Below are 27,981 nucleotides of genomic sequence, written 5' to 3'. Positions count from 1 at the left end.
TAGGGCCTGGGGAAGCTTAGGATTCTCACCAGGCCAGAAAAGATACACTTACATGGCAAACACAGAATGGCCCAACAACTTGGGGATTTGGGAACTTCTTAGAGCTTTCTTAGCATTCAAGAACCACAGTCAGAAGTATTTCATTTGTACTACCTTGTCCTGCTAAAGGATTGCTTACATCAGTACTCTGGAGTCTTGAGTTCTAAAAGTGATTTTTACCTTAAACACACTATAAGCAACAAGCCCCAAGTTTAAAGTCTGAAAAATGTGGCAGAATTTATTGGGTTGCTTTAAGTAATAAAGCCTAATGATTTCCTGGCCTTAAACTTGTAAGATCCCTGAATAATTTTCACCTGGCTTACTTTACTTCTGATACCTATGCAGTTCATGAATATAAATGCGTATAATGACTAGAACCTGCTCCCTAGGCAAATTTCATACAGATGAGGGCCTATTAAAATGTGGACCAAACCCAAAGTGGGATGAAGTACACACATTAAGAACCAATTTCCACCTGCAAAGCAAAAATTCTGAACACACTCTTAAGCATTTCTCATTCATTGCACATGCTGGATATATTTTAAATTTAACTTTTTGGCAGAGTTGTTTTTATTTGTGCAAAACATTTGTATTATGATGCAAGTTAGTGAATTTGGGTATATGCAGACATTGGGCACTTGCAAACATCACCTGTATTGTTTATATGTTTTGTGTATGTATGTATGTGTGTTTGTGCATGTGTGCATGTGTACCCATACAGGTTTGCTACATAGTCTAGGTTGACCTAGACTATGTAGGGTGAGTCCTAGGTTAAAGCTAGGCTGGCCTCAAACTCATGATCCTCCTACCTCAGCTTCCTAACTGTTGGTCCGGTCATGACAACACCCATTTCTTATTTCTAATTTTAGTAAAATTTCTTCCTGCTGTGTTGTGGCCATCTAGCCAGTGAATGGTGTCAGCCAACAAGGAAACTGTCTCAGGTTTGAGGAGCCAAAGAAATTCATGCAACAGATATGAGCTCAGGGATTCTAAGAATAAAGAAAAGAGGCCCGTTTGCTTGGAGCTAACACAGTAGAGAGGGAACTAGAGGAAGGCTTATAGGAAAAATGATGGTAGAGTCAGGGACTAAGGAACACACAGTGGGACACTCATAGGGGTGAGAGTGGTGGGTATCGGACGGAATATGCAGAAGCTTGTAGGAGCTGGTGTTGGGAGGTACCTAAGAGCTGCCCCTAGAACAGAATGGTGTGGGCAAAGAGGTGGCAGTAGCATGGCTACCTGTAGGATGCTGACCAGGGGTGCTCATGCCAAGGGTAATATAAAATTCAATAATGGAGATATACAGTTACATAAAGAAAAACATTTACTCAGCGAAATATAATATATATGGTGAAGTGCATGATGTGTGTGTGAGCTGATGGATTTTCACAGATTGAACATACCTATGTAGCTAGCACTAACTAAAACATTGCCAACATCTTAAATCACCCCCTCTGCCTGGCAGGACTCCATCTAAATCACCACTGTTCCTCTAAAGGGGAGCATATTCCAAAGAATTTAGATTGACTTGGCCTATTTTTGTACTTTATCTGGAACCTGGAAGGATACCCCAGGGTGGGCTAAGTCTCTGAGATTCACCCATGTCCTATATAGTCGTAGTGATTTTCATTCTTGGCATCACATAGTAGTTCATGCTGAGTCTGTGCCACCATTTACTTGCTCACGCTACTCTCTGAGTTACCTGTTTGGGTTACTAAAAACATTGCTGCTATGCCTGCTCCAGTCTTTCCATGAAGGTTTGCATACAGCTCTGCTAGGCAGGTATCTGACAGTAGACTGCTGGGGCATAGCATATTCTGCTCCAGCGTGGACTGCCAAACCCTTCCCAAAGGAGTGGCTTCAGTTTCCACTCCCATCAGCAGAATATAGAAAGTCAAAATACTTAATTTTTTTTTGTGTTTGGTCAGTTGTGGGGCCTGAACTCTGGGCCTAGGCACTGTCCATCAGCTTTTCAGCTCAAGGCTAGAGCTCTACCACTTGAGCCACAGCGCCACTTCTGGCCTTTTCTACTTATGTATATTGAGGAATTGAACCCAGGGCTTCATTTACGCAAGGCAAGCACTTTACCACGAGCCACTTTCCCAGCCCCTCAAAGTTAAATTTGATGGTGGATTCCATGGAATGCAATCTTTTGTAAAGTTCTCTACGACTTTTTTAAAAATTAATTTTAAAAATGTTTACACTTCTGAGCCTTTTTAGAGGGGGTTATCAGAATGAAGAATTTTGGCATCTAATGCAAATTTTCTTCCATTGAGTCATCTTTCGCGCGTGCGCACGTGTGTGTGTGTGTGTGTGTGTGTGTGTATGTGTGTGTGTGTGTGTAAAAAAATCTCACTGGATCATATGAGGAGGACTGGAAGCTATACACTTCAAGATGATTTATCATTGTACAAAATCTTAGGTCAGAATGAAATGGAATTAATAATGTCAGCCAAAGCCACTAGTTCTCACTAACAGTCGTGCTAACTCAGAAGGGTCTTCAGGAGCTAAGGCTGGCTGCTTAATTTACTGTATAGAAATAGACTATTTTGGGGCTAAGGTTAAAAAAGTGAAGGAAAAAATGGGTAATGGCTGAGTTCTTAATATGTATTGGTTGAATTCTTTTATGAAGGAAAAAACCTCCTAGGATTGCCCTTAAAAAAAAGTTCAAAGTAACAGGAACAAAGTTTGTATGTATAAGATTATTACTGAACTGAATATTGATATAACTCTGCCTGATTTATGTTTCAAAGTGCATATTTATATTTCTATGTGGTCATGGGAATCTACAGTAGGTATGAAAAATGCCACAACAGCTTTATAGATTGTCATTATTTAATTAGAAAATAAGAAACTAACATGTAATTTTACAATACAGCATTAAATGGGGAAGGGGACTGGAATTGGAATGAATTTGTCCTTTTCATGATTCAGATGTTCTCCTAGGCACAAAGTGGTGAGCAGTTTCTTTGTGACAAAAGGCTGGGTTTGATCGCTGTTGTCAAGGTGAAGTAGGATCGCATGGCAGTGAGCCGGTCATTTTAACTCAGAAGCACCCTTGAGCCTCTCGGATAAAAAAAAGCCTCCTGTCTTAAAAGGAGGGTGGGCTTAAGGAATTCTTAAACTCTAAACTTTAGAGTCTAAATGTCTGAAGCATGAAAAAGCTCAGCAAGCCAAGAGGTTCAATACCGTCTACTTGAAGTCATTCCAAGCCCAGCACCAGGGAGACGACAGACAAACAGAACCAGGCTCTGCACAGAGCTCGGAAGAGTTCCAAGGACATCACAAGAAAGCACCTCAGATAATGTCACTCTTGTGTGTATCAGATGTGTGCATGAAACCCACTTTCATCTCGTCTGTACATTGCCCTTGATGAAAACCGGCTGCAGACTTAGTCATTCTGCAAGGACAGAAGTACATTATTTGAAAGTTTGATGATACCAGCACATATTAATGTAATCAAATCAGAGTGTATAAACATGTCTGGGTAGAATAGAGGCAAAGCCATTAGTCTCACACCTTAATGTATCCAGATCCCTTGAGGGAGGTCCATTTCTGGCTATCACCTGAAGCAAAGGTAGGGACAATTCAGACCCCTTCTCTCCTAGTTCAGTCTTGACTCCACCAAAACACTTTCTGTAGCTTGGTGGACTCCTAATATGTTTTATTTCAATCACCGTGTAAACATTTTTTTTTTTTAAAGCCCAGCTATAGAAGTGCAAAGCTTATTCATGCCTGCAGGATCTTCAGCTCTCCCTGGCTGCTGGGACAGAAGGACAGGGCCCGGATCCCCACAATCACACAACTGCCACATTTTGTGTGAAGGTGTCAAATCTACAATCCCAGTTAATTAATCGACCTGTGTGAGAATCTATGAAACAAAGTTGCTTTAACTCAAGAGCAGTGTGAAGGGCCCTCTGAGGTCAGGATGCAAGACCAAATAAAATTAACATGCCTGCCACATCCATCATCGGGCAACTGGCTTCCAGTTCTATAATTCCTGAATGTCCTGACTATGCATACCAAGAACATTCCTTTCTGATGCAGATCAAAATGGTTCATGTGTGTGTGGGGGGGGGGGTGGGGAGGAATGTAGTTATGGAGATGGGAGGGCAGGGATAGTAGGGGAAAAACAAAGGAGGAGGCAACAATGCTTGATAAGAAATGTACTCATTACCTTGCTCATGTAATTGTAACCCCTTTGTACGGTATTTTCACAATAAAAAACCTTACTAAAAAATGGTTCATGTACAAAGGGCTCTGACAATTTTCTCCACCCCAAACACCATTATCCACTTCCACAAGTCAGACAGCCTTGGGACTGCAGACATCTGCTCAAAACAAGTGGCAAGGGACCTAGAAATTTTAATGATTCTAACATAAATGTTTCTTCACACACTATAACCATAAAATTTGGTCTGACCTAAGAATAGGGAATGCATTGTTGATTTTCCAGCAATGTGCTGAGTGAGATCACAAAAGGGAACAGGATACTACAACTATCATTACACTGAACTTTGACAATTAGTTCCAGTGATGGATGCTTGAAAGAATGAGCAATAGGAGTGGATGCATCTAAAAGCATAAGATAATATGCACATGATCCTTGGCTTTACTATGGTTGGACATAATGGTCTTTACAAGAGCATGAAAGCATATCTATACAACCATACTGTTTATCACTTTTAGTAAGTATGCAATATACTACTGAGATAGTCAACATTTTGTCATAAAGTCAGCTTTGCATTAAATGATTTTGCCCAGTTATAGGCTAATATAAGTGTTCTGAGCATTTTTAAAATTAGGCAAGGCTAAACTATGGTGTTTGGTAAATTAGGTGTGTTAAATATATTTCTGACTTAAGCTATTTTCAATTATTGATGGGCTAATAGGTACGTAATCACAGTGTAAGCTGAGGTGCATCTGTGTTTTACACTGCCATAGGATTATCTTTCATTTTTATTTCAGAACGTGCTATGCATTTCTCAAGGGAAATATTACTTTTTGTTTAATTCAAGAGAAAAGGTGATTGAGAGACACTGTATGAAGGGACTAAAATCAGACAGCTCATGACTAGGAGAGGCGGAGAGAACACCATACTGCACTCTGATTTTTCTCTGATAGTTGAAACTAGTTTCATGATTTTTCACTAGAAATCTAATTCTCACAAGTACTGTTTTTTACCTTAAGATTATTTTATGCTATAGATATTCTAATTCTCTCAACTACTTTGTATCAAACATTCTTGTCATGTGATTTTTATCACTGGATCTGGGCATTTCAAAACAACATTCTTAGATTCCTGAAGAAATAAGAAGTTGGACAATTAAGGCAATTTATATTCTCAGCATTTTTGCTCCTAATGTCTGAGTGAAAAGTTTTAGTAATGAACTTGAGAAACCTATGTGATTTCTAGTGAAGATCAAAGAAAATATAGAGTGTTCTGCAAATTCAAACATCAAGCTCTGTAGGCTAATAATATCCATACTGAATGTTTAAGAGAGACTCCAAAACATTTTAATATAAAATCATTGCAATTGGCTTCTAAATAAATGATTTTGCAGAGAGTAGGAGAGTAGGAGAAACAGACTATTCATATACTCTCATAATTCATGTGTGAAAGCCAGATCTCTGAGGTGACAGCACTGGGATGTGAGAGGCCTAGGGAGATGATTAGATCATAAGGCTAACTAGACAACCATACAGCTCTCATGAGTGGGATTTTAGCACCCTTGGAAAGAGGCTCTAGAGAGCATCTTTGTCTCTTTGGCAAAGAAAAGATGTTTTTCTATGAGCCAGCACTAGACAATGAATCAGCCCATGCCATTATCTTGAATTACTGAGTCTCCAGATCTGTAAAAAGTTTCTCTGGTTCCTAAGCCACCCAATTGGTAGTATTTTGGTACAGCAGTCCACACAGTTCAAGACTCATTTGAATGGCTAAAAAACTGTGTGCCACAAACCAATTCTGCATGTTATTGTCTTTAATTCCTACAAAGTTTTCCAAGGCATCCTATCTCACCAACTCATGACTGGGGATCAGTGAAGAGCCTTGTGGGAATTATAGACAGTTTTGTGAAAAAGCTGAGATTCACCTTATTCCAGACATCCCAAATTATCTTTCTAATGTGCAAGGAATCTGGGTAATTTTTAACATTCCCATTCCTTCTTAACAGTGAGCCTCATATGTTCATTCTTGTAACAAAAATTATTGCAAAATAAAGAGCACAGAGGGCTGGGAAGGTGGCTCAGTGGTACAGTGCTTGCCTAACATGCATGAGGCCCTGAGTTCGATTCCTCAGTACCACATAAACAAAATGCCACTTCTGGCTTGTTCTGTGATTAACTGGTGATAAGAGCCATCACAGACTTTCCTGCCAGGGGTGAGTTTGAGCTGCGATCTTCAGATCCCAGTCTCTTGAGTCATTGAGGTTACAGGCATGAGCCACTAGCGCCTAGTGGGGAGTAGTTTTTGAGTGGGTACAGGAGAGCCAAAGGACTCATGCCTTGCTGTAATGTGCTTTGAAGTGCATATTGTTTGGTATTGATAGGCAATCATTCATTGATCTTTCATTGATTCCAAATCTCTGTGCAGTGGCTGAGCTGGGTATTGGCTCTCTGAGGTGACTAATGTAAGGAATATGCTTTTTATAACTCAATCCAGAGATAGGACCAGCATTCTGGAAAACAATTAGTACATACAGTGAGAGATGCGCCACAGGTCTCTAGATGTTGCTGTATGAACAAACCCCGGGAACTGACCCTCTAGGGTACTCTTCCCAAGGTAAGTTATTGCTCCTGAGATCTCACAAGAGAAGACCTTCCTGGCAGAGAACAGAAATGCCACCTAGACCGACCATTATTTCCAAAGGCCCGGAGGCCAGAGTGTGCGTGACACACCATCGACAGTGGTGACAGTGTTTTTGGAGAGGTGAGCAGGATTCTGAGTGTGTCAAAAAGTGTGGCATGAATTCTGTATGTTGTAGGTAGCCAAAGGCTTTTAGGTAGAGCATGACAAGGTCCCTGCTAAGATCACTTGCAACAGCCTTGGATGACAGACTAGTGGAAGCCAGCCAAATGTCACAAAGGTCAGCTGTTAGGAAATCTACCTTTGCAACTCAAAGATCTTTGGTGACCCTTTTGTCTATCTATTTTATAAGTGACAAACCAACGTTTAGAAAGCTAAAAGTCTTTCACAAGGCTATCCAACTTGGGAATAAGACGCAGACCCAGGTTCTAAAATAAAGATGTCTGTGGGATACTGCAGAATTCTTTCCACATGCCTAGATTCCCTGCTAGTGGTCTTGAGCTTATTTGCTTGAAAAAAACACCAGAAAGTTTAGGAAACAACAGTAGGTAAAGGCAAAGTGCTGTTTTTACACTGGTTTGGAAATCTTGTTGTCTTATATACCAGAGGACAACAGAAACACAGCTTTGTTATAAAATAAAATGTACATGGATGTGTGTGTGTGTGTGTGTGTACACACACATACACACACACACACACACACAGAGGAAAAGTACATTACTACCCTCTATATCAGCCAGAGACCATTTATACCTACTAAATTCAGAGACATAAACAGCCATTTGTAAACAGCACAGATCAATTCTTTCCTCATTAGGTAGGCAGTAGAGTCACTAGTGACCTTTGCTATTTAAAAAAGAAATCCAATTGGTAAGAAAGTACTGCCTACACTTTTTCACAGGGTTAGTCTCCAGAGATGCTCACCTCAAAGTGACTTGGGATGAGTACCACAGTGTTTCCCGCCCTCCTTTATTTTTTGCCCAGCCTGGGGCTTGAACTCTCGGCCTGGGAGCTGTCCCCGAGCTTCTTTTGCTCAAGGCTAATGCTCTACCAGTTGAGCCACAGTGCCACTTTTGGCTTTTTCAGAGCAGTTTATTGGAGATAAGCGTCTCTCAGACTTTTCTGTCTAAGGTGGCTTTGAACCATGACCCTCAGATCTCAGTCTCCTGAGTAGCTAGGATTATGGCCATGAGCCACCAGCATCTTTAACTGAGACCTTATGCTAACACTCTGCCCCTATAAAATGAGGACAGGGAGGCTGAGTTTGTTCTGTTTCCCAGCAATGAAAGGTTTCTGAGAGAAGCAAAGCTCCCTTAAAGTACCTCCAATAATTTTTCCCTAAAGTGAATGAACTACAGAGCAAATTTATTTTCAGGACAGAATCTTGAGTATTCCCCAGAGGACTCTGAACTTTTCAAATGATTCTGAGATCATGGTATGATGGGAAGGGATCTCCAAGCTGTCACAAGGGCAGAGGATCTTCCCTGAAACATGACCGGAAGAGACTCCAACATGATTAAAGTAAGTATCAGACCTTCAGAACTTCAGCCTACAGAAAAGCATACACCAAACAATTCAAATCAGCAGCACACTATGTCTTCAACTTATTGCAGATGGAAGAAAATCAGACACAGTAATACATTGATGGAGATGGAGTGTGTTATCACACACAGAGCCAGGACGTGTGATACAAGGAGGTGTGTATGGGGGAGTTAATACCATATGTTATTTGACTGCTGTGGGCCTATTTCTCCCAAGTACATGATTCTTACCAGGTACTGAAGTCGCTGGCGTTCAGTTTCAGGGGTGAATTCCGAGGACATGGGGATGATCTCTCCATTCCTGATGATTATGGCCCTGAAAGTAAAAATGTAATCTCATAAGTTCTCTGACATTGTGACAACCATATCTTGATTCAGAACATACACCATGCCAGGAGCTGTGTTTTCTTGCCACCTTCATGACAGAGTTCATAGTTGCCCACTCTGGATGCTATTTTATTTTATGCTATTTTCGGTGCTTATGATTTTAACTAGCTTATGATAACTCCACTTTTCCCTCTAGCTGGAACCATACTACTCAGTATATAACAAATGCTCAGTAAATAAGTGAATAAAGGAATGAATAATGCAAATGATGCTCATTCCATTCCAGGATTGTACAAGAGAACCTTCCACAGTCATGGTAATGTTCTTATCTGTGCAGTCCAATATGGTAGCCATTGGCCACATACAGACACTGAGCATTTGAAATGTGGTTAATACAGCAAGGAACTAACTTACAATGTTATCTAATTAAGTTTCAGCCATCCCACTAGCTAATGTTTAATGATGTACACAGTACTATTGTAGACCTTTGTTACTCAAAGGATCTCTCTCTCTAGACCTTTGTTACTCAAAGGCCAGCAACACTGGCCTCATTTGGGAATTGGGAAGAAATACAGAATCTCGGATTCTATCCAGACTTACTGTACCAAAATCTACATTGTAGTGAGATTTCCCTAGGCAATTCATAAGTACATTAGAATCTGAGGTCATCTGGTGTAGACTGTTAAGTTTCTAGGGCAAATCTTGAGTCCAGGAAAAGCTACTCTTAAGGCTCAGAAAATTCATACACTCTAAAAATATGTGTCAAAGAGCTATTGCTGACTTAAGGACTTTAGAGACAACAAAGTTCCCCAGAGGCATCTCTTGATATCTGAAAGAGGCTGTCAGATTGATAGCCAGGCAACAGTCTTTCCTGGGCCTAGTGGTAGCAGTGACTTCTGCTTTCATATCTTCTAATTCTGAAGTGGTTTCTGATGGCCATTTTCTAGCCATCTATTGATTGGTTACAGCAGAAGGTTGACAAATGGAAATATCTTGGAGAATTGCCATTGCATTTTATAGGAATCTAGCAATTCCCTGGTACCAGGAGCCAGAGATCTGAGATCTGTCACACTTCTCAGCAAGGCTCTACAAACATGGGAAATGCCTTTGATGAGCTCAGCTCTAGGGTATACCTGGCAGATTCTAGACAATGCTCTTTCTTTCTTTCTTTCTTTTTCTTTCTTTCTTTTTGGGTCCAGTCGTAGGGCCTGAACTCTGGGCCTGGGTGCTGTCCCTCAGCTCTTCAGCTCAAGGCTAGCACTCTCCCACTTGAGCCTCAGAGCCACTTCTGACTTTTTTTTCTGCTTATGTGGTGCTGAGGAATCAAACCTAGGGCCTCATGCATGCAAGGCAAGTTCTCTACCACTGAGCCACCTTCCCAGCCCGAGGATGCTGTTTCTTTGTGCTAGAAAACCCTTGGGTGCTCTTCCTTGCCAACAGAAGAGGGAGTTCCTGACTTGGAAACAATTTCTATAAATGGCCACCGCTATTGCCACCTTACTCCCAACTCCTTGCCACCTGTGCCCAGTTGCTGCCATCACAGGAACTGGTAGAGGGATATAGAAAGGGCAGGACATGACAATAAAACTTTATGTGTGGGGGTGTCTTTAAAGAACTTATGACTCCAGAAGACAAATTAATAAGAAATGACCAAAATTAGGGAAAGTGACTTTAGGAGAAAGAGGCCTCTTGCCATAATATTTTGGCCTATATTTCTAGATTTAGCCTTATTCTTGCTGCTTCTTTCATTCTACTTCTCCTTTCCAATGGCCAATTTGGTCCTCTGAGTCAGCTCTAAATGTTCTCCATTGTCCCTCTAGTGACCTTCATTGTCCTTCTCTGCGACCTCCTAGGGTCCCATACCTAGCTATGCCCTTACAAGTCCTGCCTGCAATTGTTGGCTTCCATGGCTCGCTACCAACCCTAAAGAAATTTTCCCAATAGGGCTTACATCATTGTATTTGAGTCTCTAGTGCTCAATGCCTGGCATGTGACAGGCAACAGCTGTTTGCAGAGAGATAAGTACATACATGGCTAAAGAGCGAGCTGGACTTGGGTAGATGAGTATCTAGTCATGAAGGCCATAAGCAAGACTTCTTAGTAGCAGCTTTATTAATTATATATAGTCCAGAACCTCAAAAACCCATATGCTTTCTCATTGGTTTGGCCTCAGAGTATGTCACTGCTGAGAAGGGACAACAAGGAAAAGGACAAATGGGCAGGGCTCTTTTCTTTCGAGCTGAGAGAAGGAGAATACAACAAGGGCAGCAGCCAGCATCACACTTTGTTTCCAAATTTTAAACTCACCTATGAAGTGGTTACATTGAATTCCAATATAACTTTAGGTATAACACTTGATTGTTTTCTTAGATAGAGTGTTTTCTTAGATAGAAAATGATACAAATCTATCTATGTGCAGAGCACTCTTCACTTTTGTTTGAACTACTAAGTTCTTCCTTTTTGAGACACCCATGGATTAAAGATGACAGTGTGGCTGCCAATGTGCCCAGTCCCTACACTCTTCCTATGTGATTCTTGGCTCGCTTTTGATCTTTCTCTCTTTCATCCCTCTGATCTTGGGATCAATTTGTCAGAGTGCCTGTCTCCAATCACGAGTAGGGCAGCAAGAGAAAAAGGGGCTTCAAAGGGAACAGAGAGCATATAAAGAAGGCTGACAAAATCCTACTCAACAACTAATAAACTACAGTAATGCCTTTAGAGCTACATTTTCTCATCAGAGACTTTTGCACTTCATATTTGCATTATTTTACAAGATGCTTTTTCTAAAGAAAATGGAAACTAAAACAAAAGTAGTGGCAGCCCTGAGGGTCAAAGTTACACTGGGGACATGCTCCAACTTGACTTCCAGAGCCTCAGGCCTGAACCTGTAGATGTTACTGTGGTGAGGATTTAGATGGAATTCCATTCACATATCCAAGGTTTAGAGAGAATTTGAATGGCAATAACATATTCAGGGTTTATTCAGAGTTTAGAGTGATTAAATGAAGCAGTTTCTAGGAGCTGGCAACCACCTGACTCTACAATCCCCCAACCTTAACCTTTCATTACAGAGACCACAACTAAAACCACGACTTACATTTTAATTCTCGAATAGTAAATGGGGCATTATTGATAACATGGCAAATTATAAGGCTTAATGTGTCCTTATGAGTCAAGTGGGAAGATGAGAGAATATGAAAGAAAGTATGACTAGTTGTTTAAAATTTTTTTGGGGGTACTAGAGTTTGAATTCAGGACCTTGCTTTTGCAAAGTAGGAGCTCTATCACTTGAGTCACATCGCAAACTCCTTATATGCTTTAGTTTTTTATTTTTATTTTTGGGTAGAATTTCTTGTTTTTGCCCAGGACTGGCCTTAGACCGAGATTCTCCTATCTATTCCTCCCATGTAGGTGAGCTTACAGGCGCATAGTACTGGAATAAGTCACACTTGGCTTAAAGATAATTAGCTGAAATAAATAATTATATCCAAATCTATGTCCGCAAAAAGAACCATTACTTTCAGTTTGGTTTACTGGATGTTTGGACCACTTGGATGCGGGGAACCTGACAGTACTATAATCATGTTTGAATGAGTAACAAGAGAGGCATGGAGGTGGAGAGATGTTTCATTTTCTTTATATGCCTTTGAAGTGTTTGGTTATATTGGGAAATGTGTTTCTATTGTACATTTGAAGAGAAATTTTGGGATCTGACCACATATTCTCTAGAGTCCTCCTGAGCACGAACATGTATTTGAACGTGAAGATGTTCATCTTCACAAATCCAGGTGCCTCAAGGCCTCAGTCTATAAATTCTACCCAGTGAACCAGTCCTGTCTTAGACATTATTACTTGTGTTTCAGCAGAACTAAGAAAGTGAAGAACCAATATAACTGAAAAGCCAGAAGCTAATTTTTGCTGTAAAAATGTGAACTGATTAAGCCCGAAAATGTCTGTACTTTTCTCCATCACTTACATTTTTAGAGGACACCCATAAAAGTAGATTCAGCAGTAGAGCTTAAATTTTTTTTTTAAAAAAGTACTGAAATCACTTCTGAGAGAACTGGGCAATAAAGAGCTCACCAACACATGGTGATGGTCAGCTCTCAGTCATCTCAGCCAGCAGAGGCCTGGGCCTTTACAGCGGTTCTGATGGAACCATTTTTCTTGAGAGCTAAGGACTGATTTTCAGCTATGCCTGTAGGCATTGATAGCATATATCAATGTATGATTTAGTCACTGGCCATAAGGAGGTTTTTAGTCCGTTCAATGAATGCCACTGATACAGGAAAAAAAATCCCATTTTCAGCTAAGTTGTTGTCTTTACTGTCTGTGGTTACTTACTGCCAGATTACACTATTGGGAGTAAGCCTAGTGGGAGATGTCCCTGGGGGGGGGGTAGCAAATGGCCAGTTACAAGAAGGCACCTCTTTTTTTCCAGGGTGAGCAAAACTCAACAGAGTTGTTCTCTGTATCTATAGTCAGTTGACAACAGACAGCAAATATGTGAAAGAAAAAAATATTTGTATTGAACATGTATAGGCTATTTTCTTGTTACTATTCCCTAAACAACATAAGGGTGGGGAGTGTCTGGCCTACAGGCTATATAAGGCCCTCAGAATCACTTGGTACGTGATGCAACAGACGTGTATTCTTCTCATATGCTTTTATTGGCTGCCTGCCACCGTCTGCTGTAAGGATAATTTTGTATGGCCCACAAATGATGTTATAAATATCCAAATGGCCCTTTGCAGAGAAAAGGGTCTCCAGCCCTGCAACTCTGTAACAACGACATGCCACTTCCATTACATTAGGTGTGATAAATAATGCAGTGATAACTTGAATGTACATGGGAGGATGTGTGGAGGTTAAATGCAAATGCTGTGCTATTTCATATATGGGATTTGAGCAGCCTCACATTTGGGTATGCTGGTGGGTGGTGTGCTGGAACCAACCCCTATGGGTACTGAGGGATGAGTTTATTCTGGGATTTGTGTGTGTGTGTGGAGGGAGGAGGGAAGGAGGGAGGGAGAGAGAGAACACTACTCTCCAACAAGAGAGTCACTATCTGAGTTGCTCCCACTCTAGGAGGCTTTTAGGTTTCAACAGGGGCTCATTCAGGCCCCTTCTTTCTAACCCTCACAAAAATAATATAATATTACCTCAGTCTACTGCAGCACTCCCAAGTCATCATTGATGGCTATAAAGAAAGATTTGGATGCAAGGAAAAAAAGGAGTGAATTTAGTGTTAAGAGGAGGATGAAGCTTGGAGAATCAAGTGGGCAAATGTACACTCCCTAGAGTGTCCACATTTCCAAGATCCCAGTGTCCACACTCTCCAGATCCCAGTGTCCACGATTCACAGAGTCTGGTGTCTACACTCCCAACATCCTAGGATCCACATTGCCCAGATTCAAGTGTCCACACTCCCAAGATCCCAGTGTCCACACTCTCCAGATCCCAGTGTTGAAAGTCCACAGATCCCAGTGTCCACACTCCCCAGATCCCAGTGTGCACACTCCCCTATCCCACTGTTCACACTCCCAAGATCCCAGTATCCACACTGCCAGATCCCCGAGTCCATACTCTCCAGATGTCAGTCTCCACACTCCCCAGATCCCAGTGTCCACACGTCCACATTCCCTAGATCCCAGTGTACACACTCCCCAGATTCCAGTGTCTATACTCCCCAGGACCCAGTGTCCACACTCCCCAGATCTCTGTGTCCACACTCTCCAGAGCCCAGTGTCTATACTCCCCTGAAAACAGTGTCCACACTACCCAGATCCCAGTGTCCACACTCCCAGACTCCCGTGTCCACACTCTCCAGATCCCAGTGTCCAATCTCCCCAGAACCCACTGTCCACCCACCCAGATCCCAGTGTCCATACTACCCAGAGTTCAGTGTCTTCCTGAAGCACATTCTTCCTGTAAGCCTTAGGAAGCCTAAGAGTCCATGCTGGGGACCAGTGGCTCATGCTTGCAATCCTGGCAACTCAGAGGCTGAGATTTGAGTCTATGAGACTCTTACCTCCAATAAATTACCCCCCCAAAAAAGCCAGAAGTAGAGCTGTGACTCAAGTTGTAGACCACTAGCCTTGAACAAAAAGAAGCTCAGGGACAGCTCCTGGACCCCAAGTTCAAGCCCCAGGACTGGTGCACATGCGTGTACACAAAACCTTTTGTGTTAACTCCAACAAATTCTCCAAATTCAGTCAAATGATTTTGCAAATAGGTGCTGTGAACACACAGCATGGGATAATTGATAAACGTACTGCTTTTCAGCCTCAAAGGCTTTGTCCAAGTACACGTGGGAAGGAGGAGGAGGAGAAGAGAAAAAGAAAGAGGGAAGGAAAAAGGAAAGTGAGAGACAGATAGAGACACAAGAGACAGAGACATAACGGCAGAATCTCTCCATAGAGCTGGAATGGAAAAGTGGAAAGGACTTCAAAATGGAAATAGGAAAGGAACTAAAAAAATCTGCTGGATCCAAAAAACAGGTAATGTTGTTTGCAAGTCCAGCTACCACATTAAAAAAAAAAAAAAAAGGACAAAGCACAGGGATCAGCTCACACTGGAAGCCAGAGTTCAAGTTGCTTCATTTGGTTCTATTTAAATTTCTTCTTCCTGGGGCTGGGAAGGTGGCTCAGTGGTAGAGCACTTGCCTTGCATGCCTGAGGCCCTGGGTTCGATTCCTCAGCACCACATAAGCAAAAAGAAAAAAAGCCAAAGTGGCGCTGTGGCTCAAGAGGTAGAGCGCTAGCCTTGAGCTGAAGAGCTGAGGGACAGCACCCAGGCCCAGAGTTCAGGCCCCAGGACCGGACCAAAAAAAAAAAAAAACAAAAAATAAAAAAATAAAAAAATTTCTTCTTCCTGAAGTTTCTGGGCAGCAAAGGGAAGTGCTTTGAGGCTGCTGTTAGAGTCCTGGTGGGGCAGAACTTCAATACCATCTCTAAATATCGAGCGATCTATATCACATAATAACTATTTTTTTAAAAAATACTGAGCAATTGGCTAACCCTGCAGCGAAAACTCCACTCACTGGTGCAGTTTACGTGTGTGTCCGTGGAGCACATACCTATGTGTGGGAGGGAAGGTCTGCAGTATGTCTTCTCTTGGGCATAATGCATTCATGATAGACTAGGGATAAAATCTAATCAAGTCCTCTTCTAGCTCAGGAAATTCATGAATTTGGAGGAAATCCATATATACATTGTGAACTGGTGATAGTGGGGCTCTTGTTTCTGAGGGAAATGACACTGGCCAGGAAGTCAGAATTGCTCAGTGCTTGCTTTGTTTTGAGCTGGTGTTTAACCCTGAGCCTTGGTGTTACCTTTCAGCTCTATAAGAAAGGGTAGGGCCAGATCATTTCTTAGGTACTTTTCAGGTCTAAACTGAAATGCTTCTGAAAGAAAGCCTTAAACACTGGTGGGATGGGGGAAATACTACTACAGTTTTATCACTTTTCTTCTCAGGAGGTGGTCATCACCGCAATTTAGATGCTAATAAATAAAACTCCACTACAAAAGCACCAGGATGGGAGAAGTCACCCTTAGTGCTTGTCTTAAATCAAAAAGGACAAGGAACTCATTATTGAGCAAGGACTCCAATGTAATTTCTCTGTTGTCACCAGTCCCCTGGGAACACAGAACAGCAAACAAAAGGCATCTTCCATACTGTTAAGAGTATTCATGGGATGGCCTGATTCCATTACACACTTTTTCAGCTGAAAGTGATTTGAAACGCAACATTAAACTGCACATTTCCAGAAGGGAAGAGAAAAATCTGGTACAAGGTGACAAAGAGAAACCATTCGGAAAACTCTTTTTGACAGTGCGTATCAATTCCAAGGTATAAGGGGAGGTATCTATTCTGTCTAGAAGCATCAGACCTTGCAGATTCTCCTCAGATGCAGCAGAAGCATCTGTCTCCTTCAAAAATATTAGAGATGTGTTGCTGGGAAAGAAAGCAGGACAGCTGACAGAACAAGCCAGAGTTACCGCTGGCAGAGGAGAGTCCGGCTGCAGATGCTAACTAGAGGTGTCAGACAAAAACAGTTAAAGGGAAAAAAAAAACCCATTGCATGAGCTGGAAATTAGTTTGGATGTCATTCCATATTCAGAATGGCTACTAAAGAAGTTTGCAATACAAGGATTTGTTTAAAAAGATCTCAAATATACAATGAAGCTCCTCAGCAAAAATTTCACAAAGGGAGAAATTCAGATGTTGAAGTAGCAGCAAAAACAAGTAACCACTCATAAAGCAATAACCAAGTCAAATGTTCCTTGCTTTCTTCGCAACCAGCCCTGTCTGTATTTATGCCACCCAGAATAATTTCTCAATGTCATAATTCAGCCACTTTCTACAAACATCTTGCTATACCAGCAACATGAAAGCACCAGCACAAAAATTTCCAGACCAGGTAAAAGCCTCATAAACCATTAAACATTTCAAGGTGTTTATTATTTCTAAAAAAGAAAGAAAGAAAACAGTCAAAGCTCCATCTGTAAATTAATAGTAGGGTGGTTTGTCGTCTTTGAAATATAGCCCACCTACCATAAAATTCACCCTTTTATTTTTATATTTTAGTCATTTTCAGCACATTCCCAAGGTTGAACAACCATCACCATTATTTAATTCTGACTATTTTTTTTTTAATCTCAAAAAGACCTCCTATTCCCTGCACCCATTAAAAGTTACTCTTCTTCCCCCTGCACTATGAACCCCAGCAGCCACTAATCTACTTTCTGTCTCTAGGTCATAATCTGTGCTCAACATTTCAATATCATGGAATCGTATATCATCAATGGAATCAGATGGGTTCATTCATTAAGCATGCTTTTATATTGATATAGTTGCATGCACCAAAGCTTCCTGTAGCCGAATAGTATGCCACTGTCTAAATTTGCCACATTTTATTCACTCACTTGGATCCTTCCTTCCTTGGATGATCACTTGAATCCTTCCTTCTTTCCTCCCTCCCTCCCTTTTCCTCTTTCTTTTCCTCCCTCCTTCCCTCCCCTCCCTTCCTTCCTTTAATAGTGATGCTGCTATGAATATTTGTGTACAAGTTTATGTGTGGGTATGTTTTCAGTTCTTTCGGGCATATGAATGAATTGCTGATTCATATGGTAATTCTACATTTAACCTTCTGAGAAACTGCCAACTTGCTGTCAAAGGAGATGTACCCCTTTAGGATTTTATGTTCCCAACTGATGGGTTTTTACACTTCTGTAGTCCCACTTAAGGGACTACAGAACTCAAACTAAATTTACTTTGAAAAAGGACATCTCACAGTAATTTCTTTCTCAGCAATGTTTTAAAACCACCTTGCTGGAAAAGTTGTGGCTGTTTGGATAGATTTCAAAGGATACATTGGACAATTAATGGTTTACTTTTCATAAAAACATGCACATTCAGTTCATCTCAAGTGCTGGATCAAGGCTCAAAATATTGCACAGTTCCCCTGTACAAATTTGCATAACCACTCCCCAACTTCCAAAGCAATCACATATTTTTCCCTCATAATATGTAGTTAGACTGGATGTGGCCACAAAAATACTTGGTTTCTTCCCACCAAAGTCATTTTTGGAGTAGTATGGTCTCTTTTTCTTTCCCTTCTCCTCCTGCACCTCTGTCTCCTCCTCCTTCTTTTCTTCTTCAATAGCTGATGATTCAACAGCTCACTGTTTCTGAGCCAGGGCAGGTAGACATGCACAGTCCAGGAAGCAATCTCTGTGGTAATTCTGTACCTCAGTCACACCACTGTTACATTTGTGTCAATTCTGACTCTTTACTTTAAAAAGGCAAGGCAGTGTGAATGACTAAACTTAAGAGAAAGCAAAATCAATTCAAGGGGATGGAAAATAGATGTTCTGAAGGTAGATAAAGCAATTGTGGTATTTTCCCCTTGAAGAAAGAACCAGGAATGATTGGATTACACTCTTCACACATTTGAAATAGTTTGGTTTTAAGAATGATGGGTGACCAGTCCTTTATGCTTAGAGGGAAACAAACATGATGAAATTCTATTTAAATCAAACCAGTAAGATTCTGTGGCAGGAAATGAGAAAATAATTTTTTGATCTTTATATTATACTGCTGACAGTATGGCCATGACTCTCTATCCCCAGAATTCACAAAGACACGAAGAATCTTTGCCTGTGTTCATCTGCCAAGAATTTGAAGCATCCTTCACTGCTTTTTATGATACTATAAATCAAAAACTACATCTGCTGCATGAAAGCAAAACTGGATCCATGAACAAGCAGATATGGTCAATATAATGGTTGGAGAATGACTTGTAACCTACACTGTGAAAACAGACATCTCTTTTGCTACCTGTTGCTCTGTTGGAAAGTGGCAATGTATTCCATCTGGCAGGACAGGTAGACTTGTCTGTGGCCAACAATTAGGCTACATAGATTAGATGTTGCTTCTAACCTGTCTGACTTTTGTCTCTCTGCCCATGTCAGTTCCTTACATAGCAAAGGCCTCAGATGTCCATCTCTCACCCACTGAATGTAAGCCATTTGGCTTATGTGGCTTAAGAACTGACTACACCATAGTAGAAAGTAATCAAGGAGTACAAAGTCTGCTTCATGCTATGAATTATGTTTGAATGAGTTAGCCACTCTTGAGACTCAATCTCCCCAACTTGACACCTGGACAATACCATTCTCCATACTGAATACATGTACAGAAGGACTTTAGTGCTTATAGGAGATGCTGAATGAATTATCAAAAGGAACTCACATACACAGAAATCAAGGAAGAATGATCAATTTCTTGGACTATTGTTATTTTGCATACAATTAAGCTTATCAACAAATGAGATCCAAAGCAACTCTATGAAAGAAAAAACAAAGTGTATTTAGTAACCTTGCTCAAGACTTTTAATAATAAAATAGTATGCTGATTTCCATTGTTGTTTTCTTTCTGTTGTTGAGATCTTCAGGGCTATAGAAGGGAAGGGAGATATATAGAGAATAAGGACAGCTCTTCTTTTCTCAATGAGTAACTTTAAAATTTCACATTGCTGGTGGCTCATTCCTGTAATCCTGACTACTCAGCTCTGAGTTCAAGCCCCAGTACCAGCACTCTCTCTCTCTCTCACACACACACACACACACAAATAGTTGAAATGTTTATAAAACTCATTTCAACTCATAAGACAATTGTGATTGGCTTGGGCTTTACAAGTCAGGTTGGGATGGAGAGACACCAGGGTTAAACTTTATACACACACAGGGCAGTTCAGTCTGAGTGGTGCTATCCATGATTAGAGAAATCACAAGAAGAGGGCCAGGGCCAAGGAATTTCCCCCCCCCCCAACCTCTCAGCCCCCTTCCCCACCCCCTCCCCCGCCACCATGAGGGCCTGAAGTCCCTCATCTAAAGGAAACCACAGGAGTTTACTTTAAGGATGAGAAGGCCTATGGAGGATTACAATGGGTGTCTTTTTTTTTTTTTTTTCCTTTTTGTCAGCTGTGGGGCTTGAACTCTGGGCCTGAGTGCTGTCCCTCAACGCAAGGCTAGTCCTCTACCACTTGAGCCACAGAACCACTTCTGGTTTTCTGAGTGGTATACTGGAGATTTTTAAACAAACATTACATAAGCTTGTGTATACAAAATAAATTCCTGAATCGTCATCAACAAAGAGGAAGAACACGAGGGGCTGTAGGCATGGCTGATGGTGAGTATCGACAGGAAACACAAGGAAAAAGCAGGAAGTGAGGCAAATCAGGATGGGCGGCTGAATCTGGAAGGAGATAACTGAGTGGAAGAAGAGCTGATGGTACATGAAAGGAAAAAACTGTGGGTGCTAGGCTGCAGTGTAGCTTAATGTTACAATGTTTGCCAAGCATGCACAAGCTTGGGGTTCCATCTCAACACCACAAAAACAAACAAAACAAATTAAAAAATTAAAAAAAAAAAAAACCTGTCAGAGCCATATGCTACAAGCTGCAGAGATTAGAGGAAGCAAGAAATCAGGATTCCTAACCAGGAACCAATTACACTCTGATGTCAGCAAAGATTTAACTCAAAGGAAAGTTTCTCCAAAGAAAGGCTCAAAGAGAAAAATCTTTCAGAGTTCATAAGGGATATTCAATGTTCTGACTGGTCCAGTTAGAAAAGGTTGATTGGGAGAGGATGGGTAGCCAGAAAAGAAGAGCTCTAAGGGTTAAGTTCTATAAAAAGAACTGTTGCATATCCAGGGCCAACTACTTTGGGGAGATACCACAGATAGATGGCTTTTTTGGGGGTGGTGGTGGTGTTCAGTCAGGGAGCTTGAACTCAGGGCCCAGGTGCTCTTGTGCTCAGGGATAGCACTCTACCACTTTGAACCACAGTACCACTTTGAACCACAGTGTCACTTTCGGTTTCCTGGTAATTGGAGATAAGATTCTCACAGACTTTCCTGCCCGGGCTGGCTTTGAACCATGATCCTCAGATCTCAGCCTCCTGAGTAGCTAGGTTTACAGGCGTGAGCCACCGGCAACTGGCAGCAATGGATGGCTTTGTAATCCCTACACCCACTTCTTTATGTTTCCTCATGATCTTGGTAATATTGGGCTGTAAATCTGAATTGTTGTATGAGGGCAGTAGTGGACAAGAAAGAAGGAAAAAAAATCAGCAAAAGCAAAAGCATAACTTTTGATAAGACAACCATTTCCTGTTTTATGCCCAAATTACAAGCCCAGTTTCCATTCCCATTCCCACACAAGAATGAATGGAAAATACTTATGGGCAGGCATGTCTGAAAAAAAAAAATCTTCAGGTGCATAAAAAAAAAAAATCTTAAGCTCTAGACAACTAGTTACGTAAGGATTAAGATCTCCTGCAAACTAAAATGAAAAACAAACTCACTCTATGAAACTCTATGTTTCAAAGGAAGAGAGGAAAGTGAGGAAAGATGTAAATTTACTGTAAGAAAATGCTTTCTAGTAAATCCACCAGAACTATGTTACCAAAGATTTGTTCATTTTAAATGCTTCTCTGATGGGGGGTGGGGAGTTTCAAGTTGCAAGTATGTCTTTGTAACTACATTATCAGTGGCACTTCCTACCATAATACCTTCCAGAAAATTCTCAGGAGAAGCAGCCCTCAAGTGCTATGTTTATAGTATCCTGGTTTCTATAGATGTATTCACATTTACATTTCACATGTTTAGCATCTGTCATTAAGGTATACACTGAGCAGAACAAGAAGCTATTAGAACACAATTAACCTATTCCCGTTAGAGGGTCTCACAACTACCTCTCAAAGGAGAAAAGCAGACTTTCCAAGTGCAAACCTTTCTAGCCTTGGCCTGGTGTAATGTAGATTTGTAAAATACAGAGGTTTGTAAAAAAGTACAGAGAACATCAATAGAGATGTTTTATAATATGAAACATGATTTGCTGTTTAATAACCAATTGCAGTGCTCAAAGCTATGTACTTCAAATGACCCCAGAATCCTAAAATATCCCAGCCTCAATCAAATTCTTCAATCACAGATGAAACATTAACCCTTTCTCATATTTAGTTGAAATCACTCAGAACTTTCATTGCACTTGTGAGGTCTCTATCATGGGAATCAGCATCTTCATTTGGTTTCCACATGAATAACACTTGAAGCCATAAAGTCTTTGAAGGGGATCTATTTTTGCCTCTAGGTCTGGTGGCCTCAAAGTTCACAGGAATCTACAGATGCAAACTATCTGAGCATGATTCATTTATGCCTACAGCCTTCTTGCCTAAGGGAGGTCCCAGCATGTGTGGGATTTTTGTATTTACAATGCTTATGGGTTTATTCATAGCTGAGTATTTTCACAAGTTTAAGGGACTGAAAGAGGATCTCCAGTGCACATTTACAGAGAATTAAGCTGAAACTCAGCTTCTTAATCAAACCATTGTTTGACTGTACTGTGGCTGACAGACAAATGTTTTGCCAAAGCTTCAAACTTCTTATCTTTCTACCAACACAACTGCAACTCTCTCACCACCTACAGTGGCCATATTTTATTTAAATCTTCAAACTGTGGAAAAGAAGTGTGCATGTGATCCCCAGATGTCTCATATGTTACTACATGACAGAGAAGGGGGTTTCTTTTTACCTTGACATGGTATAAGGCCACTTTAAAGAAGACTTTCAAAAATAATTTTTTCCCTTAAAGAGAATGAACAGGCCAGACAACCTAAATCAGTTCTGAAGCCCAGGTTGAAGATTATATAGCGGTTATACTGTGTTCTACAAAACTTTCAGTACTCATGGCCCTCTGCCCCTAAAGTCTTATTTACTTTTAGTTTATACACAGCACAAACACCACTGGGTACAAGATTTTCAAGTTAAAAGACTAGAAATAACATCTAAGGAGAATAAAAGCAAGGCTCATGCTGATAATTTGAACTACTTTGGAGGCTGAGATTTGAGGACTGCAATTTGTAGCCATCCTAGACAGAAAAGTCCATGTGACTTTTATCTCCAATTAACCAGCAAAAAGTTGGAAGTGAATGTGTGGCACAAAGGGTAGAGTACCAGCTTTGAGTGAAAAAGTTAAGGGAAAGCATCCAGGGTCTGAGTTTAAGTCCCAGAATAGGCACTTTGACCCCACCCTCCCAAAGTGAGTGAGACAGAGAGAGAGAAAGAGAGAGAGAGAATAAAACATACTCCATGCAGGTTCATTGATAGCAGTAAGAAATAACAGCTACAACATAGTAGGTTGTAGGAAAACTAAAGAAGGAGCCAAGATCTCAAAGAAGACAATAAACAATTTATGCCAATTAAAAGCTCCTCAAGATGTCACAGCTGTGGAAAAGCAAGGGAATAGAAGCTTATATTCACGATTAAGAATCACTAAGAAAGGGCTTATTTTCTAAGCCAGCCTGAGAAATACAAATATCACATGTTCTCTTTCACAAAAAAACCAACAATATCGACACCAAGTAAAGATATGCCTCTAGTGCTTCTCACTTTTTGGGGGGGAACTGAGAGCCCCCAAAGACAGTCACTTACATGGGTGTTTTGTGAAAATTTGGAGAGTATGTCCTATGGAGAAGGCATGCTAAGTATACTCTCTCCATAGGCCATGAACTCCTGGGCATGACCTACCTTAGTTGTAGCTGTGGGTAATGGTAAAGCAAAAAGCCGTGAGGTTTAGAGATTAAAAGTGACCTCTGCAGACTGGTGTGAAGTAATGGGCATGGCTTCTGGCAGAAGTATCTCCATCTCCAGGAACTAGCCTGTACCTAGAGACCCACAGGTAAGCAGAGGGATCCCACATGAGCCCAGCTAGCCATCCTATTCTGCAGCTCCTGTCTGGACAGCCTTGTCCTCCTGTATTCCAACAACTTGGAGTCATGATTTTAGACAATCCAGTCAAGTATCTAACATAGCTTCTATCAAACATGACCCCTGCTTGTGTATGGCTTTTCATAGGAGCTTGTCAGAGAGGTTCCTGTCTCATTCAAGTGATCAGGTAGATGTGTGCACAACTCTGATGGGGCCAAGTAATGGAGACCACATTTGGGGTGTGTTTACCCAGAGGGGGTCAGTGAGGGCTGCCAGACTTAGACAAGCAACAAGGATCTTTTAGTGAGCCACTGGAGCTAGACTCCTTTGGGAGAATTTTACATGATCATTCCTCCCTCTAATTTTCTGTTTGTTTTAAGGCATTTGCTAAGCAGCAGGTACTGTCCTAATTCCTTTTCAATATATACTATCTGCATGAAGAAATATCTCAAAATCATTAAATAATTTGCCAGAAGTCTTTAAGCAAGATGGAGAAGCAAGTCTACTTGGGCTCCAAGACTTATCATTTCCTAGATTAGTCAGGGCTGCGTTAATCTTTAAGTCCAGGCAAGGCAATCTCTTGGTTGGCTACACTAAGAGCTAACTGGATGGAGTCAGGTGGATCAGGGTTGTTTGAGAGCTGATTCTTCCTCTTGTTACCTGCAACCAGCCAGCCTCTGCACAGAATGTGATGAATAGTGCACTGTGTTGGTTTAGAGCTGAGCACACATTCAGGTAGAGTGAACTGCATGAGTGGGAACATGTCAGGAGCAGTGCTCTGCTTTGCATGTGAGGTTGCTTTTCAGAGGGGAGGCTAATTGTTCACCACTTGACATAGATGATGAAAGAAAAACAAAAATTGCTACCACTTCTTGCCAGTCCTTTGCTCATACATCCTCAACCTCCCTGCTCTTCATGGACAATTAGAGGGAACACTTGTCAAATACAGAAAGTTAAAAAGCACTAATGTGACTCCAAAACCTATTGCAGATCATTAAACATTAACTAGAGGTGCATAATACAGTGGTAGTAAATGACATTTCTTCGCAGAGAGTCTTCAGCTTAGACATTTTATTAGCTCAATTGTTTCATTTCAGGGATGAACAAACTAAGGTCTGGAAGGACAGTGAGCTTTGACCAAATCAAAACATTCATTAACTTTCACCTTAGGCCCTTTATGCACTATTCTGTGCTTCCTTTTCTATGGGAGCCATTACTTCTCTCCTATAGTCCCAGTTGGTTTTGAACAATTAGGTGGGCAAGAAGCATGGCTTAAGTGGTGGTGTGCCAATCTATCCAGACACAACGCCCTTCACTTCAGTACCACACACAAAAAAAACCCCCAGAACCTCCAAACTAAAAAACAAGCAAACAAACAACAACAACAAAACAGTCAAGGACAGCTTTGAAAGTGCCAACATCCTGAGAGAGGTGCTCGCACTAATGTACTCTGCCACCTTTCTGGGAAGGCCTCCCTGGGGCTCAGCTCTGTGTCCTCGCTTCAGTCTAGCTGCTACCTTTCTTTTCTTTTGCCTGCATTACATTTCTGCCCTATGTCAGTGGTGACCAAACACTCTCCTCAGGTCCTTCATAAAATCCAATGCAGTTTTAGTCGCCTCAAGTCCATTACAGCCCAACATATTAAATGGAAAATTCCAGCGATAAATGGTATGTTTTAAGCAACTTCAATTATAGTATTATATATAATTATAGTAGTTTCATCATTATGTTAATAATTTTCTATGCCTGAGCTTCTAAATTACTCTCTTACCATAGGTATGATGTTTAGACAAAGCACTATTATTTATAGGGCCCAGTACTATCCTTGGCTTCAGACATCCATGGGGAATTATGGAATATTTCCCCGGCAGATAAGTAGCATCACTTTTGTAATACTCAAAGTGTTGAACTCTGGTGAATTTCCATCCAGACAATTACCAGGGACAAAAATAGTGAAATGAGAACAAATGGGAGTGACCCAGAAGAAAAGAGAGAGCATACCCACAGAGACCACTTACTCTAGAGCGGGCATGTTGAAGCATTGTCTGGGGACACTGAAGTCCCCTAGCTTATGTCCTAGATCGCTGAGAGGGGAACATATGCTGGAAATCTAGGTATGCCCTAAATTAGCAAGTGGAGATCATGGCTGCAAATATGAGGCAGAGCCAAACCACCCATCTGAGGCAAACTTGTCTCAAATGTTGGATAACAGCTATACCGAACAAAAACATTCTGGGCATATGGAGGGCTCAGACACCAAAGGAACTGGAGAATTTTAACCATAAACACTGACTCAAATTAAATCCAGGCCACCTGCAGTAGAATGGGAGACCTAGTAATACTATACTTTTACTGATCAAATTAGGACTTTGATGACCTTTCTGCCTCCCCCTTGTTTTCTTTCTTTTGGGAAATACTCAAGTACTTTGTGCTAGGTACTGTAGTCAACTAGAGAACCCCAGAGGAGCTGTCTTTGCTGCATGGAGCCCATAACCTCAGCAGGAGCCATGGTCTGTCTATGAAGGTGAGCAGGAAGCTCCACTCAAGAGACCCAGGAGGCACAGTGCTGCTGAAGTGAAAAGCACTGGTGGGGACCCACTTAGAAAGCTGTAGGACTGAGGGAGGTCGAATGTGGGAAGAATTCCTGGTGTGTGAGGAGCTGGAAAAATATCTATAGAGAGGTTCATTGAGGAAGGGCAGATGGCTTGGGCTAAGGAACCCTGGGAAGATGGGGCTCCGCCAGTTGAGAAGCTTACAGGCTATTTACAGAGTTCAAATGAACTTAGTACTTTGTTGTTGTTGTTGCTGTTGTTGTTGTTGGACTTGAACTCTGGGCCTGGCACGGTCCCTCAGCTCCTCAGCTCAAGGCTAGAGCTCTATCACTTGAACCATGGACACTGCTTCTGGTTTTCTGGTGGTTTGAGATAAGAGTCTCACGGACTTTCCTGCCTGGGCAGGCTTGGAATTGAGATCCTCAGATCTTAGCCTCCTGAGTAGCTAGGATACAGGAGTGAGCCACCGGTGCCTGGTTGAGCTTAGTAGTTTTGAAGGACTTTAAAAAGGCAGAGGAGTAATCTTTGTCAAAGGTTATGCTTGTTGTAGGTAGAAACTGGACTGGTACCAATCAAAGCAGAAAGAGGGAAATAGAGCCTCTATTCAAGTTTTCTGATGGATGTATGGATACCTCACGGAAGGTGGTATGATGGAGATAAGTAAAAGCCCTGTATTTCAGATGAATTTTGAGTCAGAATTGATAGGATGTATGTTACAATAGATTAGAAGCTGGAGTGGTGGTAGAGGTTGTGTTTATTGAGTGTCTCCATATGTTGGGGACAGAAAGGAGTATTTCTCTACAATTGGCTATTTCTGTCATATTAATAGTGATGTTCCTAGACTAAGAGCACATATTTGTCCAGGGTCCTTTAAAGACACTGAAAAGCCTGCAGTGGTATGAACACTGTCGTGGTCTTTTCAAGCAGCAATACCATTTATAAGCAACTTTCAGAAGGGACTAAGCAGATCTGAGCTTGCTTCTGGAAGAACTTTCAGAAAAAGATACTGTTGAGAATTGATTCTTGCCACAGGTGAGTTGGAGGGGGGGCGGGGAGAGGCCTAATTATGGTACAAGGTGAAAAGTGAAGCAATTGCAGAGCAGGCAAACCGGGGGCCCTTGGCACACGGAAGGGCATGAGTGAACAGGAATCTTTTGGGGATGAGACAGGTAAACAGGGAAGACCACAAGGAAGAAGTGATGCTTAAGTCAGGTCTTCTAGAAGACATAACAGAGTATGCCTGATAGAGGAGGAAAAAAGTGTGGGCTGCCATCTGTTAGGAAATGGAAAGACTTGGAAAAAATTATATTAAGTGAAGTAAGCCAGGCTCAAAGAAACATAGGTCCCATGGTTTCCTTTATCTGCACTAACTAGTACATGTGTAGGACAAGCAGAAAAGGCCAAAAGCTATGTACATATGTCATATAAGATGATGTTAAGT

At 41.3% G+C, this 27,981-nt stretch overlaps 1 protein-coding gene across 1 annotated transcript in view; it reads right to left on the bottom strand.

Moving 5' to 3' along the window:
- The window catches only part of Ppm1h (protein phosphatase, Mg2+/Mn2+ dependent 1H), a 197,692-nt gene that overhangs the window by 57,320 nt on the left and 112,391 nt on the right, over positions 1-27,981 (bottom strand). The window contains exon 5 of the mRNA XM_042698853.1: positions 8,620-8,704. Coding sequence (XP_042554787.1) covers positions 8,620-8,704 — 85 coding nt within the window. The remainder of the gene's footprint in view (positions 1-8,619; positions 8,705-27,981) is intronic.

This window comes from Dipodomys spectabilis, unplaced genomic scaffold (assembly GCF_019054845.1).
Source record: "Dipodomys spectabilis isolate Male_0828 unplaced genomic scaffold, ASM1905484v1 ptg000234l, whole genome shotgun sequence".
NCBI lineage: Eukaryota > Metazoa > Chordata > Mammalia > Rodentia > Heteromyidae > Dipodomys > Dipodomys spectabilis.
Note: the sequence above shows the minus strand (reverse complement) of the source record. Positions and strands in the feature narration are given on the sequence as shown.